Source organism: Rosa chinensis, chromosome 5 (genome assembly GCF_002994745.2).
Source record: "Rosa chinensis cultivar Old Blush chromosome 5, RchiOBHm-V2, whole genome shotgun sequence".
Lineage (NCBI taxonomy): Eukaryota > Viridiplantae > Streptophyta > Magnoliopsida > Rosales > Rosaceae > Rosa > Rosa chinensis.
Genome location: NC_037092.1, coordinates 587981 through 605669, shown reverse-complemented (window position 1 = coordinate 605669; position 17689 = coordinate 587981). Strand labels below are relative to the sequence as shown.

Sequence of the window (17689 nt, the reverse complement as noted above, 5' to 3'; positions counted from 1 at the left end):
GGGTGAAGCTAGATTTTGACTTCCCGTTATAAATAGTAGAGATGTAGAGAGTATTGACCGGGGCCGCGGGTATACTGGGCATTTCCTATGGGTGTAAAATGGATTATATGATTATATCCGGGTAGCTGAAAGCCGAAGTACTCATGAGACCGTGGGACGAAGCTTTAATGGGGACTTGAGGCCCAAAAGAAAAGGTTAAAGCCGAAAGGAAAGAAGTTGAACAAAAAAAAAAACAAAGGCCGAAAGGAAAGAAGAAAATAAGATGATGCATGTGCGTGTGTTTGGTTGCGAGATTAGGCAGAAAAGCATTAAGGAATGGAGGTATCAGGCATGCGAATTTGAACATGTAAAACAAAAGGTACAGAACCCCAATGCCTATTGGGTTCGTCAAGCCCAAACCTGACATTTTGAGATCGGGCTGACCCAGCCTGGACATGATCGAATACCACCGCCACCACAACGATTGTGCTCCCACAAATCCCCTTAGACAGAACGCCATTGCAGAGTTGGCGGTCTCGGAGCACAACAAGCAATTCCAAAACAAGAATTTAGGGGAACGCAGCGGAGATAAGTATCCGGCTTATAGTGACGGCCATTGCCTAGCACCGTAAATTATGAGGGTATTCGAGAGGAAACCGATACTTCAATTAATTTCTTCAAATTATTGGATCTATCTTTCTTTGTTTTCATTCACCATGTAAATTGATTATTACTCATAAGCTAGAAAGTGCATCATGCCGATTTCATCACCAACTGTACTAATTCTATTCATCTCTGGACACAGAGAATGAGAGAAACATGGTCATCAGATATGTTTTTTCTTTCCGGTGGTTTTAGCATTGCTGTGCTTTGCTCATATCCGCGTTCCGCAGAACTTCTTTTCAATCACATTGATCATTGAAAACATAGAATAATGTCTTACGCACAGCATTACATACTCATTGTCTCAGATCAATTTGGATTACAACCAGTGCATCACACATAATTAAATACCTTTACATGCCAAGCAAATATAACACCACACAAAATCCCATAAATGTCTTGTACCCTAGAATACATAGAACACAAATTTCATACGAATAGAGGTGCAATATGCTCATGAACTCTCCAACGATCAAAGCTTAATTCCATGGTGATTTTTCCTTCCTGTTATTGATCCATCACTTTCTCCAAACCCCTGGATTGACAACGTCGATGGGAAAGTTTTTCAATTTGGAACATCTGCTAATCTCCATGTAGCGTAAGGCTGGCACAACCCTCTTCAAGTCATTCCAGTCTACCTCTAACATATTTAACAATTTTAAATACAAACCTTCAATTTTCCAACTGCAGTTGTCCTTTAGGCTTTCAACGTCGCAATCCTCAATAGAAAGATAATGCAATTTAGGAAGCCTCAAGGGACTAAACCAGTTTGGCATTTTTTGGGAGCGGTAATTCCTGAGATACAGCTCCTCTATCTTTCGAGGCAACTCCAGCTCATTTATCATTTCCAGATCTTCTTGATTGCATGTATCTGCAGCATCAATAGCTAGAACCTTGAGGTTCTGGAGACTTGATAGGCTCTTCTTTTCTTTTTCGGAGATTTCAGCCACATCACCTATTGTAATTCGAAGAACTCTTAGCTGCTCCAGTTTTCCAAGCTCAAGAAGGGTGCAACCCTGTGTTTTAGCCCGACTTTCCACCCTGAATCCAGAGAGTTCTTGAAGATAAGAGTGGCTCCCTAGGTCCCGAGGCAGGTGCTCGAGGGGACATGTTCCAATGTCCAAGACAACAAGCCTCTTCAAACTTGTGATTTTGGCGTGTATTTTGCCTAAATTTCTGCATCCATTCAACACCAAGACCTGGAGGTTAAGGAGTTTCTCAATCGAAGATGGCAGTTCTAATAGTTTCTGAACTCCACTGAGGTTTAGACATGCTAGGCGTTTCAGAGAAGTGATCATGTCGAAGAGCTTCTCTACACAAATCCCTGTTCAACAGTTAACATTTCAGACACACACACACACCCACACACACTTTCATGACAAAATTAAACAAATTGTCTACTAAATATTATATGTTCAGTCTAGGTTATAGGCTTGTAGCTAGAGATGATAAACAGATTAAATTAGAGTGATATAGGATACGGTACCTGAAGAGGCTGTGTTGCTATCTTCAACAATAATCACATCTAACTTCGAGAAAGACAAGTCCAATACCCTGAGTGACTCCAACAACTCAAAGTTCTTGCTGAAGTCAACCAATGAAGGGCTTGACATCAGTAAAAGTGACCTCATCTTTGACTTTCTTTTGATCCATGGCTTCTTAACCTCAGCTGCCATCTCTTCAGTGAGACATAACCACCGAGAGTCTTCAATCCCTATCTGCGTACATTCTTCGCTGAAGCTGCAAAATTTCTCTTTTTCTGCAATCCTGATTATTAACTCCCGTACCATATCGTGTAATTTGAACTTAATAATCCTTCCATCATAGCCTCGGCGCTCCACGACTTCCAATAGGCATCTATTGGCTAGTTTTGCCAGATTTTCGTAGCCCACTTCTACTGCTGTTTTTGAGTCGCCTTTCTTGCCCCGGATAAGGCCCTCTCCAAACCACCAGTGAATTAGCTGATCAGCGTTTATCTCAAAGTCTTCAGGATAAACGGAGAGACACAATAGGCATTGCTTCATATCGTTTGGAAGTTCATCATAGCTCACTTGTAGACAAAGCATAAGTGATTCTGTTTTTCCATCGGTAGTCAATGAATGAAATTTTTCTTTTGTCTTGGTCCACTCAGAAGGACGACTCTCCTTGGCCAAATAACCTCCTAATGTCTTGATTGCCAGTGGAAGCCCACCACATCTCTTCACGATAGCATGCCCTTCCTCCTCAAAGCTCTCATCCGGGCATTCTCCCTTGGTTGATCGAAATGCAAATCCGCTGAACAAAGACCAGCTGTCCCTGTCATTCAGAATAGGGGGCTCAAGTATTTGTGAGTCTTGGTGCACCATGACTCTTGCAACGTCTCGATCCCTTGTAGTAATTATGATGCAGCTGCTTTTATCAACTTTTGTTGGTAGCGAGTCAAAGAGGTTGGTCCAAAAACTATTTAAATTTTTATGAGGCCACACATCATCCATGACAATGAGATAGGATTGATCTTTAAGTCCTTGTCTAAGGCTGGTGAACATGTCATCAGATTCGGAAACATCCGCTGCTTGCAGATTTGCCTTTTCCAGCATGCACTTCAGAATCCGCCTCATACTAAAGTTCTGTGAAACAGACACCCAGATCATCTTGTTAAAGTGAGATATAACTTGTGTATCAGTAAAGACCTTCTTGGCAATGGTGGTTTTGCCCAACCCCCCCATCCCCACAATGCCCACAAAGTCGAGTTTCCCGTTGGTACTGCCAAACATCCACTCTTTCAAACTTTTAATGTCCTTATCCAATCCATAGGTCACAGGTGGGACGTAATTGCGTGACATGAATTCCCTTTCACTTTCACCCTGGTTTGCATCGCTTTCACCATGATGGGTTCTATCAGGCGCTGTAGAGTTTGCAATAGTCAAATGTTTGCCCAAGATACTACGTGCCATGTCCATTTTCGAATTGATATCTACCAACTGCTTGCCCACTCGACTTGAGAATCCCGGATCATGAAACCAGAAACGTAGGGAGGACTTATTTTCCTTGTATATGTCTCGAACCAGGCAATCTGTCAATACATCGTCAGCTTCATCAATTACTTCTCTTAGTTGGCTCACGGCACCCTTGACCTTGTCATACTTGCTCTGAAGATTCATCGAGTCAGCGAGTAGGTCCCTTGTAGTTTCTAACCCTTCCCTCAGCTGGTCAAACTCGTCTCCAAACTTTGCTATGACTTGAGCTCTGTTCAACATTGTCGTAGATACTTTGTCCAGTATAACTTGAACCATAGGACTCAGCGTCTCCATGACTCTTGTTTATTCCTTCTGTCACATTATACACTCGATCAAATAACTTGATGAAGTAGAAATAAAAGAATTATTCGACTAATATCAGTAATATGTATGCATGTGTGTGTCGCGCAAACTACATCCACTACTAGAATTTGGGTCATAGAGCACTGATCTGGGCCACTATTTAACTTTGGTCTCCATTCTCAGTTAGTATGGTACCGTTGCCTTGGATTGGTGAGTATTCACGACCCAGTCACTGAACAACGGTGCTCCATAAATTTATTCTAATATAGAATTGGGCCTCGTCACTAGTTGAGTAGTTCACAACAAAAAAACGGTGCGATTGGAGACTTTCAATATATTGAGCCAAAGGGAAAGTAGGTCTGCTGTTGTTTGTTTTCATTTTCATATAGATCTCTCTCTCTCTCTCTCTCTCTCTCTCTCTCTCTCTCTCTCTCTCTCTCTCTCTCTCTCGTGTAGATCTGCCGTTGTTTTCAACAATCCGTGCTTACTTGGCTCGTAGATGGTTCGATATTGGTTCGTTTCCAATTTGGTGCTCGTAGATCTTCCGGTTTTGGTCCATTTCTTCACTCACTGTGCGGCATGTTTCATGTTCAAACCCTAATCCATCTCCTCTCCGCTTTCTTCACACCCTTTTCCGATCAGGTATATATGTGCTTAATATGATTTGTTGCTAGTTTTCTTCTTTAATTTTTTGAGTGGCTTTCAACTAGCATTAATTGGTTTTTATGTATCTTTCTTCTCTCTGCATCTGCCATAGCCTGTTTAGGATGATTTGCTTTCCATGCCTACAAACCATTACGCTTCGGAGGCTACGGTCTATTATACTCCTCAAACTCCAAACCTAACCTTTAATGGATTCCTTTACAGGTGCAAAATGGGCTGACTGCAATATGTTTTTATGGAATTTATTTTCTTGGTCACTAGCAAGTGCGATACTGCTCCAACACTGGAGCTTTCTCAAGAAGAACATGAGGAGCGGAAATCAAGGGCCTTAGCTGCAGCTGCCACGGAGTTGGAAAGACTTCTCAGAAAGGAAGATTTTGGTAGAATGAAAGTTGTTGCTTGCATTAGCTGATTTTTGTGCACTACTTTCGGTTTCTTGATAACAGTATTTATGTAATGTTCTCTGTTTCCAAAATATCCTAAACTCTACCCATTGCCTCCTAAACTTACTGTGTATGAATTGGCTTTCTGATTATGTTAGATTGTACTTGACCTCCAGTTGTTTCCTAACTCTTAGGCCTCGTTTGGTTTGCGGAAAGGAAAGTAGTTCCTTTGTCTTTCCCATGGGAAGGGAAATGAACTTTCCGAAGAACTTTCCATTCCGATGTTTGGTAATGTAAGGAAAGTTATCTGGAAAGTTGTTAAAAAATATGTAATTAATGGAATAAAATAATATGTTGTGAGTAATAAATGCAAGGAAAGAAGGGGGAAAATGATTCATTTGGAGTATGGAAGGAACCATTTCCCCCCTATTTTCCTTTGCTTCAGGAAAGTATTTCCTTTCTTTTTGTATCCCAAACACAGGAAAGGAACAACTTTCTTTCCTGATGCTTACTTTCCGCGAACCAAACGAGGCCTTAGGTGATCGGGCAATTCAATGTTGGCTTCATTGTTGGGAAATTAGATCAAGATATATTTATAGTAAATCAGGTATTTTTCTAGCAATGCTTCTTGTTCTTGTTAAGTTTTCTATTGGTTGATGTTAATTCTTCCTTCTTCATTTATCCTCTTTATTACCACGGTGAACATTTATGTTTGGAACTATCGCCAATTTGATTGGAGATCTTTTGCTTAACATTTCTTTTCCTCCTCTAAGAAAGACTAACACTGTTTTACTTCCTATTCATTGATGAAATCAATGGAACTAATCCCTTCATAAATAATTTAACCTGCAGCCGAGCATTCTGGGACAAGAGATCAGTCAAGAAGTCAATGGTGATGCACAGATTGCGAGGTATGATTTCTGACAATTCTTAAGGTTCTTTACGTTTTCCAGAATTTTAGTTGCAGTCACTTTACATTAATGCATGCACTCTTTTGTCTTTCTCGTTAATTTTTAACAGGAATCAGGAGTTATGTGTTTAAAATTATGGGAGGCTGTGAAAAGAAATTGTTTCCTTTGAAGCAAAGAGTGTTAACCCCAGGGTGTGTTCTCCTTTTGCTCCACGGGGGTATGTTACAATCTAAAAGTTTTTGTGGGGGAGGGAGGGAGGGAGGGAGAGAGAGGGAGAGAGAGAGAGAGAGAGAGAGAGAGAGAGAGAGAGAGAGAGAGAGAGAGAGAGAGAGAGAGGCAATTGACTTTAGGATGTTGGTTTTCTGTTTTAGTACTAACTGCTTTGATTTTTCTTGACCATTGTTTGATTTTGCCATTGATTTGTGCATATTATTTTAGGAGCCTCATGCTTCCAAGGACATGGAAGGAGGAATTGTGAGCGAAGAAGGAAATCTGTTCATGGATGCATTGTTAGTCCAGACCTGTTTGTGTTGAACTTGGTCATTGTTAAGAAAGGTGACAATGACCTTCCTGGACTGACTAATGTTGAAAAGCCAACAGTGAGAGTTCCAAAGAGGGCTTCCAAGATCCACAAGCTATTTAACCTCACCAGGGACGATGATGGTAGGAAGTATGTCAACACTTAACGCAGAAAATTCACATCCAAAACTGGTGGGTTTTGAGTTTTTGACTTGTTAATTCACTTAGTGAAATAAAGTATTAGGGTGCTAGTTTTGATCTACTATCTGAGCATTGAACTTTACTTATTGTTGAGTTTTGCTTACATGTAGAGTAAGTTGCAGACTTAGATGGTGTAATGAGTTACCTTAGGCCTGCAAACCAGTGTGGTAACTTTACTGACCATAGACTCATTTTGTAGGTTGGTTAATGATAGCTAAACTAGGAGAACTGACCAGTATACTTTTATCATACTTATATTGTGTACATATTTTTACTTGTCAGGTGGAAATCACAGCAGCAACCATGAAGCAGTGTTATGTTAAGCCATGTGCAGGGGTGATGTGATAATGTACTAATGTATATGTAGATATATGGGTTGTCGCCACCATGTCTCTAAATGTAGGTAGTTAACTTTATTCTCTTATATTTTTGAAGAAACATATTTTCTTTTGCTTTTCACTTTTATCATATGGGTTAGAAATCACAATATATATGAATGTGAAGTTAAAAAAGCACTATGTTATGATTTATTGTATTTAATCAGATTAGATTGCATTGCCAAATGAAAAGCATCGAGATTCTGATATTTCAAGCTTTTGTATTGGAAAGGGATTGGAATTGATCTATATGTATGTATCATAACTAGTATAATCAATCATTATGTTTGAGTGATACAGTTTTTCTTCGATGTAGAATGAGTTGTGGGTTTAGATGGAGTAATGGATATTGTATTTTTGGTTTGTTAGCAAATTGTTGTGATGTCAACACTGTCAGTAACTTCATATTTAAAACTGCTGAGTACACATGGTGAAGATGGCCTATGTATTAATTGTACCTTTTGTTTTTTTGGTAGATATTGGAAATCAGAACTGCATGTGTTGTGTTATGCAGCAATTGTGCAAAGGTTGCTACATAAAATCAAATTTTTTTTCCCTCTCTTTTTCCGTTTCCTATAGAACTCTATTGATGTTTGCAAGTTATATTCTATAACAATGAAATTGGCACTCTGACTATGTAAACCAGTTTTGCATTGAATGTATGGATGTTGAAATCATTTAGTTTGTTCATAATATTACTATTGGTTATTCCAGCCTCTTTCTATTAATTGTAATGCCACATGGCATGTAGGTGGATGAAGAAGGGTGCCAAATTTGACATTGATAGGAGCATAAATGTGACAAATATAGTGTGAAATCCCTTACATTTTTCATAGTTGATTCCTTGTAAAAGTCAGTTTTAACTTTGTTTTCTTTTTAGGTTGTTCGTGAATTGATTCAAGAGAAATAAGAGCTTAAAGGGAGCAGTGGAGCCTTGGATCATGAAGTACTGATGCAGAGGACTGAGTTTGATAACCTTTTGGCCAGAAACTAGAAGGGAAGTCCACGGAATTCATTGTGCAAAACAGTTGCTGCAAAGCAGAAAACTGCAGTTTCAGAATCAGCTTTCTGGGAACGGTTTTGAGGAGCAATTCTTGCATCATCCCAGCTGTAACTTTGAATAAAGGGCCAGCGATCCATGAATACATGATATCATACTTCAACTATAGCCAAAGAAATGGTCAGAAGCATCAACGAGGCAGTAGGAAACCAAGCGCAAAGTAGGCTTCCCGATAAGGCAGAAACTGTCAGCTTTTCACGAAGCTTTTTGGGAGATCTTTTCCGGCTATTTACTTGGAGTTTTTCTAGAAGGTTGTTGATCAATCTAGAAGATAAGATGTCATAGAGCACGTGGGAGTCAAGAACCATCCAGAAACTTGTCAAGACGAAGTCATTCCTTGTCCAAGAAGGAAGCTTCAGAGTCAGAAATTGAATCCTAGTCAAAACAGGGCATTTTGGCCGAGATTCTTCTTTGGACGGATTTCCAGGGCATTTTTGGAAGGTTATTGCTGCTGCAAATATCAAGGAGAGTCCTAGAATAATTCCTCAAGATTTTGGGAAGATTACTAAGCCTTGAAAATCATTTAATTGTGCACCAATTAAAGGAATCCTCACTACAAAAAATAATTGCAACGGCTACCCCGTTTTGCGTCGGCACCCTTTTGCCGTCGCAAAAAATTGACTTTTTGCTTCGGCAAAATTACGCCGTCGTAAAACTTGCGACTGAGTTGCTACGCCGTAGCAATGGGGTAGCCAAACTTTAATATTTATCTTCGGCGAACGTTTGCAGTCGCAGACTTCTAATAATTGGCGACTGCGTCTAAAATGCCGTCGCAACTAGAGAACAACTACGAGCCCATTCTCTTATTAAATCTATTTTCTCATAAAAAAAACCCTAGCCTATTTCTCTACCGCATCCCTCTTTCTCTTTCTCTTTCTCTCTGTTGTCGATCTCTCTGAAGCAGATCGGATAGGAACTTCCCGTCGCTGGTCCTCCGTGCTCAGTCTCTCCGCTCAGTCCTCTCTCTCTCTCGCTCAGCGGCTCAGTTGTTGTCGCGCTCTCTCTCTCTTATATATCACTTTGTCTCAGCGGCTCAGAACCAGATCGGAACCGGCGGCTTCAGCTTCTTCATCGCTCAGTAGCTCTTGCTCTCTCTTTCTCTCTGCGCGGGCGGCTGCTCTGAAGACTGAAACCATATCTTTCCGAACCAAAAGAAAACCCCCAAAGCCTTCTCTCTCAGCCTCTCTCACATCTAGCCCTAAATCGCTCTTCGTTGGTATGAAATTTCAACCCTTTCAAACTTTAATTGATATGTTTGATTTGCAATTCGCAGTTTTCAACGGAGGAAGATGAACAAAATCTCGACAATTAATTCTTCCTGCTCTAATTTTCTCTCCTGGGCCATTTGATTATATGGCTTTGAAAGTGGGTATCTTGGTTTTGCATCATGGATTGAGATAAACATACAAAATCAGGTATCTGATGATGTGTTAGAAAATTAATTTCTGCTTTCCAGTCGGTTTTGGATTTGGTTCATATATACAGTGCTCCATAGGCATCTCTGTGACGCTAGTTTGTATGCCTTTCTACAGCCAAGTGAACGTACTACTTATGCAGATAGTGAAGCTGCATATAAGTGTCTCAAAGAGAGATATGAGACCAAGTAGGAGGACATAATCCTCTATGGTCAATCTATCGGAAGTGGCCGTACTGTTGATTTTGCTGCCCGTTTGCCTCGACTAAGAGCAATTGTGCTGCATAGTCTGATATTAGAAGATAATCGAGCTGGTGAGCGAGTCATTGTTGATACAAGGAAGAAAAATCCTGCTGATTTTGCTTTATGGAAGGTAATGTCTTGAACTCAAGTAACTGATGGTAGCTATTGGTTATGCTCTCTTATTTTTGTTTATTAGTTCAACTGCAGAAGTTATGTTACAGTCGATCTGCAAAGGAAGGTGAACCCTTCTGGGACAGTCCATGGGCACTGGAAGACCTGGTTGGCATATCGAGTGCAGTGCCATGAGTACTGCTTATCTGGGTTACTCTTTTGACATACATGGTGGAGGGATGGACCTTCTGTTTCCCCCACATGAGAATGAAATTGCTCAGAGTTGTGCTGCTTGTAAACAAAGTTATATAAGCTACTGGATACACAATGGTTTTGTCACTATAGACTCTGAAAAAATGTTCAAATCACTATGGAACTTTTTTACAATTCGACAGGTACAAGTGGTCACAATTTTTTCTTCTAAATTGTTGGGAACCATCATTCTAATGGTTGAGTATCTAGCTTTAGAGTCAAATCCTTTTCTGATTTAATGCTTACGTTATAAATATTTGATATTTCAGGTAAAGTGACTCGGTCACCAGCTCGATTATCCTCTATGTATTCTGTGAAGTGCAGTTGTTGGTTTGATATCCACATGGTGATGTCCTTTAGCTGATGAGTATTATCAAATTACTTTATCTAGATAATATTGAAGCCTGTGTATGTGTCCCTAACCTGATTTTTATTTAATGTGCAGAACATTGATAAATTCCCTCTGGTGAAATATCTTGTGCTGGTAATATATGTAAGTACTTGGATATGTTATTCTGCATTTTCTTCTATTGTTGACTGCTCAATATAGGGAACTTGTGATTGTTTCTGAACATGTTATTCTTCTAATACAGAGAAATTGTTTTTACAAGGTTATGTGAACAATTTGATGCAAGGGAGAAGTAACAGCAGTCAATGGAAGAGTTTGTGTAAATTGTTCAGCAGCATTGGGAGTCATACCGCCAATTAATGAGTGCTGAAATTAATGAGTGCTGAAGCTTTGCAAGTTGCTAAGGCATACCGCCACCTTCTCAAAGCTGTCAAGAACCATGTTGCCAAAGAAGACACTAAGCGGCATTTCAGAGATTATGTAACTGAAGAATTTAGATTCACATGAAAAACCCAGTCCAGACTATCTGCTGCAACAATAGATTCTCTGAAGTTGTTTTGGATATGACTATCTGACTATCATGAGGCTGGGTCAGATCTGGCACTTACAAGTGAGGTATCTGATATTATGTTCTTGTTTTTCTTTCTTTTAACAACGTCTGTGTTTTTATCTTCTTATTTGGTTGTTTGTTTTCATTGATTTTGGATGTTGATCAATTCTGGGTCAAGTAACTGTAACTATTCATGTAACTGGTCATGTAACTGACCATGTAACTGACCATGTCACTGACCAAGTAACTGTAACTGGTCATGTAACTGGTCACGTAACTGACCATGTCACTGACCAAGTAACTGACCATGTCACTGACCAAGTATCTGTAACTGGTCAAGTAACTGACCATGTCACTGGTCAAGTAACTGATCAAGTAACTATAACTAGTCATGTAACTGGTCACGTAACTGACCATGTCACTGGTCAAGTAACTGATCAAGTAACTATAACTAGTCATGTAACTGGTCACGTAGCTGACCATGTCACTGACCAAGTATCTGTAACTGGTCAAGTAACTGACCATGTCACTGGTCAAGTAACTGACCAAATAACTGTAGCTGGTCAAGTAACTGACCATGTCACTGACCAAGTAACTGTAACTGGTCACGTAAGGGATACAATTTCTGGATTTGTCTTCAGCTTTCTCATTTCAATTTTCTTTTCTTCTCACAAACTCATAAAATCGTTCATGTCTCTACAAATTACCAACTTTTAGTCCAATACACAAACAAACATGGGATAAGACTATTTTGACTATTATACTCTTTAGTCCTAAGCAGTACCAAACACGGGTCAGATATTAACATAACATATCCCAGGTTAGAAGAGTCCTAGATTATTATAGGAAATAAGGTGGGGGATAATAGTCCCACGTAACAAACACCACCTAATTGTAATACTTTGGTTCAGGTTTAGTGGTTGATTCTATTATAATTGTACTTTTTCTGTTTTCTGTGTGGTGATTAAGCATTTCTTCTTTCCTCTTTTTTTTTTTTGGGGGGGGTTCCTGAACAGGGTAGTGGTAAACAATTCTGGTGTGGAAGAAAACAAGGAAAAGACAATGGTTATCTAAAGCTTGACTTGTACGAGAATTCTGTTATCTAAAGTTGGGTTACTGCATATTTACCTTGCTTGCAATCTAATTTCATGGTATAATTTCTTCATTTTGTTTCTGTTTTTACTAGCCTTTCTGTTTATACTTTTGAAGTATGTCATTAGTTATAATATCAGTTGTTACGGATTCTGCTTAGTGCTTATTTACTTGGGGTAGATGCCATGGATAATTGATTTAGTGCTGGATGTGTTGGATGAGGAATTTATATATGTTTGAGGTCTTGAATATATAAATTACTGATTATATAAAGTACTGAAATCAGTAATATCAACTAAATAGAAAACTATGCTCAGGATACTGCCGCGAATGGTAGTCTACCTGTTCGGAGATTCAAGTTTATATAAGCAATATCTGAAATCTCCCTTTTGCCATAAGTCAATCATTGCAACCTGCGATGTTCATTATTGAAATTGGGTTATGGTGTGACATTGAAAAAGGGTGATATGCAAAGCCATACATGATATATCAATTTTCTTTTTTTGATGTCTTAGGTTCCGGATGCAACTAGTGACCATGAAATTCGGAGGGAATCTATAGGAGAAGAAGGGAATCCAGATTCAAGCTGTGATAGAGCAATGGACTGAGTTTCAATATGTTCATATTCTGATAGTGCAATATTGGAATTTTTGTTAAGTGTTACTCTTGGTTGTCTTCATTAGGTGCTTGGTTTTGGGCATAACTTTGTATTTCTTCTAATTACGTAGTTGGATGAATGCAGCAACTTAATTACATTGCTATGAAATAGATGAGTTAATCAACAATATGTGTTGTGTATTGATATTTTTATCTCATTTTTGGATGTTGCAAAAATACAGGTTTTGTTAAAAAAAAAAAATTGTTGGTTGGCTACTAGCATTAGGGCTGTCAATTCCGACACGACCCGATAACACGACTCAAAACCCGCACGAAATAAAGCGGGTTGAACCCGCACGATTAAAAAGCGGGTCAGCCATGGGTCAACCCGCCATGACCCATTTAATAAATGGGTCGGCCACGGGTCAACCCGCCAACACGAAGTGAACCCGTATAACCCGATTATGCTATACTTCATCCTGAAATTTTAGACGTTGAGAGTATTTGATCATAGGATTAGACAATTTGAAATATTTTACTTTATAATTATTGGATTTAATTATTTATGAATTATATATAATTATTTATATTCTTCATCTCGTAGAGTTTTTAGTGAATTTAATCAATTTATGCATTTTTTTAGTTAAATTGGTCGCATTGTTAACCCTTAAATGGGTCATTTTGTCAAACACGACACAACCTATTTATTAAATGGGTTAAGCGGGTTGGAAACGGGTAACCCGTTTAATAAATAGGTTGGGTTTGGGTTTAAATTTTTGACACGATTATTAAATGGGTTGGGTTTGGGTTTGTATCTTGTCACACGACAAATACCTTGACCCGACACGAACCCAACCCGACACGACCCATTGACAGCCCTAACTAGCATCGGTGAATTGCTGTAGCCAAGAATATATTTTTATATAACACGAAGCTACGGCAACGAGACCGTAGCAAAATTTGCTATTGAAAAATTAGCGGGAAGCAAATTTGGCAGGAAAAATTTTAGGCGGGAAACAAATTTGGCAGGAAAATTTTTTGGCGGCAAGTAATATATTTATCACACTATTAATTATGCTGTGACGGGAATTTGCCGTAGTAAATTTTGTAATGCCAACGGCATTAAGGGTAGCATGAAACCGTAGCAGAGTAAGTGTCGCAAATCACTTTGCCGTCGCAAAAGTGGTTTGCGACGGCATTTTGCCGTGGCTAAAGGTTTTGGCGACGCCACCAACGGCGTCAGAAGCTTTGCCGTCGCAGAGCCGTCGCAAATGCTTTTTTGCCACGGCAAAACAGCTTTTAGCTACGGTAGAGCGCCGTGGCTATTGCAATTTTTTTTTGTAGTGCCTCAAGCAACAAGGGAAGGTTTTCAAAGCATTGTTGAAGAAGGAAACTAGGGCTGCACTTCTAGCTCCTATATATATTGATCTTCTGCACGCGCTGCAGACGACCACGCCTTTCAGCTTCTCTTCTATCTCTCTTTCTCATTCATCCGCCATCATCTTTTTCTTCTTCTCTATTTGTTTTATTTTGGTTTTTAAAACAATGTGTAACTAACTATCTTTTTGTTAGGGGCAAGGTTTGAAGCCCCAATTATGTAGAACATATGTTTGTTTAAATTTAGTTTCTTGATCTTTGGTGTGAATTGGTTGTTTATTTCTGCTTGATTGAAAACTTTTATGTGTTTATGTTCTTTGGGTCGACACTTAGGATATATGCATGTAATTGGAGCTAGGTTTAGAAAATAATTCACCTAATCGTCTTGTTTTCTAATCCACAAGTATGCAAGGCTTTGAACAAAAGTTGATGTTTTAAACAACTAGAAGAGCATGCTAGGTAGGCATTCCACACTAGACTGCAACTCTATAATCAATCGTTTCCATGAGATCTTAATGCTTCAAATATGTTGACACTATATGTGTTGTTGATAGGATAGCGTTCTATACCTTGATTGCATGTTTGATAGGCTTAGCTATTGTGCGTTCACGTAGACTAAGTAATTAGGGAAACATTAATAAGGGACATGATCTGCTCCGACTTGTTTCTTGGTTGATTTCTGTTCACACCTTAGTAATTGAAACTAGGTTAACTTAACATTGTTCGAAAGTAATTGGTGGTGGACTTCCGAGTCTCTAACATATTCTCCATCTTATTTTCTCAAAATCAAAAATCAAATTTGTTTTCCTTTTGTTTTCTCTTTTATTTTCGTAGGAACATAAAAACCCCAAATCTGTTTCAACTTAGGATTGCAACGCACTCTTCTATCCCCTCTCTGACCCTTCGTCTTTCTTTCTTCTTTTCTAGTGTTTGACATTTTCTTTAGTTTAGTTCAGATTTTTGTTATTCTTTTTTATGTGTTAGTTTAGTTTAGTTTTCTTTTGTGTGAATTATAAAGTTACCCTCAATCCCCGGCTTGAACGATCCCTGCTTACTCTATATTGCTAACGACTACATCTTGCAGGGTTAAGTTGAGCGTCTATTTTGGGCGTATCAGACATTAATTTTTTTAATTAAAAAAAAATCTAGTTTTGCCACTGTAAGAAGGGTGTCAAATTTGATTTGACATCTGACAGGAGTTATAGGTGATGATGGCACCATTAGGCAATTGGTGCTCTATGTCACATTAGAAACTGGAGCAAAGGGGACTGACACAATAAGGGTGGCTGCATAATGGCTAATGTGATGAAGGGTGTCAATTGTAGTCAACTCACACTGTATTGGATGGTGTCCTACAACTAGATTTCTAGTAGTGATCTAGGGTACTTCGATTAAGGAACTCTTTATTGTATATGCTAGGCTGCCCAGGCATTTGGTTTAGTGTGAATTGATCCCTTAATCACCACTGCATATCCTTTTAGTTTCTCACATAATTTCATTTATTTTTTTTATACTGTGCGGAATGTCAACAAAAAGGTGTCATTTTCCCCGTAATCACCTAATGGTGGGATTTTTCTTTCGTTAAAAGAAAAAATATTGTATAATTTAAGAGATCGTATGTATGGAGGAATCACTTGGCACATTGGACACATTTCTTTGACCCATACCTTTGCTTGATTAGTTATATTGCTTGCGTGCCACTTTGCACCCTCAATTTGGCTCAAATTGTTAATTTGCATAGATTATGCATGATCACTATTCATAAATAAACTGATTTCTATCTAAAATTTTGTCAATCACATGCGGAATGAGGGGCCATTTTGAAATTATTAGTGTTAAAATCAATTTCAGAACACACTTCCCTCAGTTTTGGATGTGGTTTATACTTAAGTTGGTATTTGAAATGAAAAATGGGAGATTCTATTCATACCTCCAAAATTAGTATTTGTACCTCTTTTTTTTTTTTTCAAATTATAGTTGACTTTGTCAACTCATGCCAAATTACCAATAAGGACACAAAAGAGGGGAAAAAAAAACTTTTTTTCTTTTATAATTTTTTTAACCCCACCCCACTCCTCCCCTCCCATGATGTTAGTGAGGTCTAAAACTGTGACATCCACGATATTGGTTATTCTAAATAACCAACATGTCACAGCTCACAAAAAAAAAAAAAAAATCTCTTCTTACCTTTACAAACAGTATGTTTCGATGAGGCAATTAGCAAAATTCTAAGCTGTGCATTGCCTATTATATTGCTGCTTGCGCTTTTTTTCCAACTCGAAACAATTAGTAAATATGTGTCTCTCTCCAAGCTAAGCAGCATTATGTTGGACCGGCTTTGGAACACCATGACCACTTTCAATACGGGCATCTGTACGTAAATCATAATTAAGTGATGAAAACTTTGTATCAAAAAACTCAGTTTAATTAAAAATTTTGAGAATTGGGAGTAATATCTAAACATCTCAGATAGCAATACACCAACTGCTTCTATATTCAATTAATTTAATGAAAAATACTGTATTGATTACCAATTGGAGATTTTTTTTTTTTTTTTAATTCTATGAAGTGTAAAATAGGATTGTGAAATCATCAAAAATTGAATGAGGTTCGACTACTGATTTTGGAGGTATGAATAGAACGTAAAAGAAGAAGTTTTTATTGATTTTATTGGACGATGGGCGTTGTGGGAAAATTAGGGAGGTATAGATAGCAAATTTATTATCTATAAAAGTAAGTTGGAGGTTTATTAAGTTGAGAGGTCCAAATGACAACTTTAGATGTATGAATAGAAGCTCCCTAAATACACCTTTCACTTTATTAGCACGGACAAAAAAAAAGTTATGTCTGTTTGATTGTCTTTAGACCAATTCAATGACAAGATTTTATGCTTAATTTTTGTAAAGTGAAATTTGCACGTAGATGTTAGTGTAATATTTGTCTGCTTTAGTTTTACAAATTTGAGATCGTTATTTCGTTATCTTGCTAATTTTGATATAATTGGTGTTCTTTGAAGTTTTTTAATTCGTCTAAGTTGCTGATTTGATTTAAAAAAAAAAAAAAAAAAAAAGCGTCTGTGGAAAAAGATATAATTGGTAATAATGTATGAATACATACCTAGAACATGAACAAATTCGGCACAAGGTGGACAGTAATGGACTATGCAAACCTATCCAATTTTAATTAAAGAAAAAGCAAAATAAAAAACGATTGGTTTATGACTAGGCTTATACATAATGCACGCCACTACTTTCCACTTTCAATTTCCCCGAGATTGTAAATTTGCATAAAGTTTTTATTTTTATTTTTTATATTTTATCAATTTTTCACTCTTCTTTTGTTAAAACTGTTAATTTTCATAGCCAATTATTACTTATTAATCCATGCACACATGCTGTACTTACATTAACTACCATGACAATATCCACTGAAAGATGTGATTTGAGAGCTTACCAACCTTGGTATGGCTTATGAAACGGCAGTCTCGATCATCTCCGGTCTGTCCGATAGAGTTCTTCATGTACGTGCTCCATTTGGATCTGGATCCCTAGCTAGTTGAATGGAAACTTGGTTATTACGAGATCGACATGCCTATATATGTGGCTATGTACCTGTTATGTGTGTTTATATGTACCTATCGAAGACGTAT

The 17689-nt window shown here is 38.2% G+C and overlaps 2 protein-coding genes across 15 annotated transcripts; one reads left to right on the top strand and one right to left on the bottom strand.

Annotated features, from left to right (window-relative positions):
* Nucleotides 1-838: 838 nt before the first annotated feature.
* LOC112202130 (disease resistance RPP13-like protein 4) lies at nt 839-17689 on the bottom strand. Of its 14 annotated transcripts, XM_040506511.1 has the most exons (6): nt 17498-17689; nt 16228-16411; nt 12409-12479; nt 10775-10851; nt 2129-3950; nt 839-1966 (listed from the first exon to the last, which is right to left on the bottom strand). In XM_040506511.1, exons 5-6 carry the CDS (start codon nt 3930-3932, stop codon nt 1161-1163), a joined length of 2610 nt encoding a protein of 869 aa, XP_040362445.1. In that variant the 5' UTR covers nt 3933-3950; nt 10775-10851; nt 12409-12479; nt 16228-16411; nt 17498-17689; the 3' UTR covers nt 839-1160. The 14 variants fall into 14 exon arrangements, with proteins under 14 accessions (XP_040362445.1, XP_040362454.1, XP_040362446.1 ...); XM_040506520.1 differs by lacking the exon at nt 16228-16411 and having other exon boundaries at nt 17494-17689; XM_040506512.1 differs by lacking the exon at nt 10775-10851 and having other exon boundaries at nt 2129-3947.
* Nucleotides 5877-6584, top strand: LOC112168097 (40S ribosomal protein S6-like). The gene is made up of 3 exons (XM_040507340.1): nt 5877-5898; nt 6008-6115; nt 6337-6584. The coding sequence occupies exons 1-3, from the start codon at nt 5877-5879 to the stop codon at nt 6582-6584; spliced, it is 378 nt and encodes a 125-aa protein (XP_040363274.1).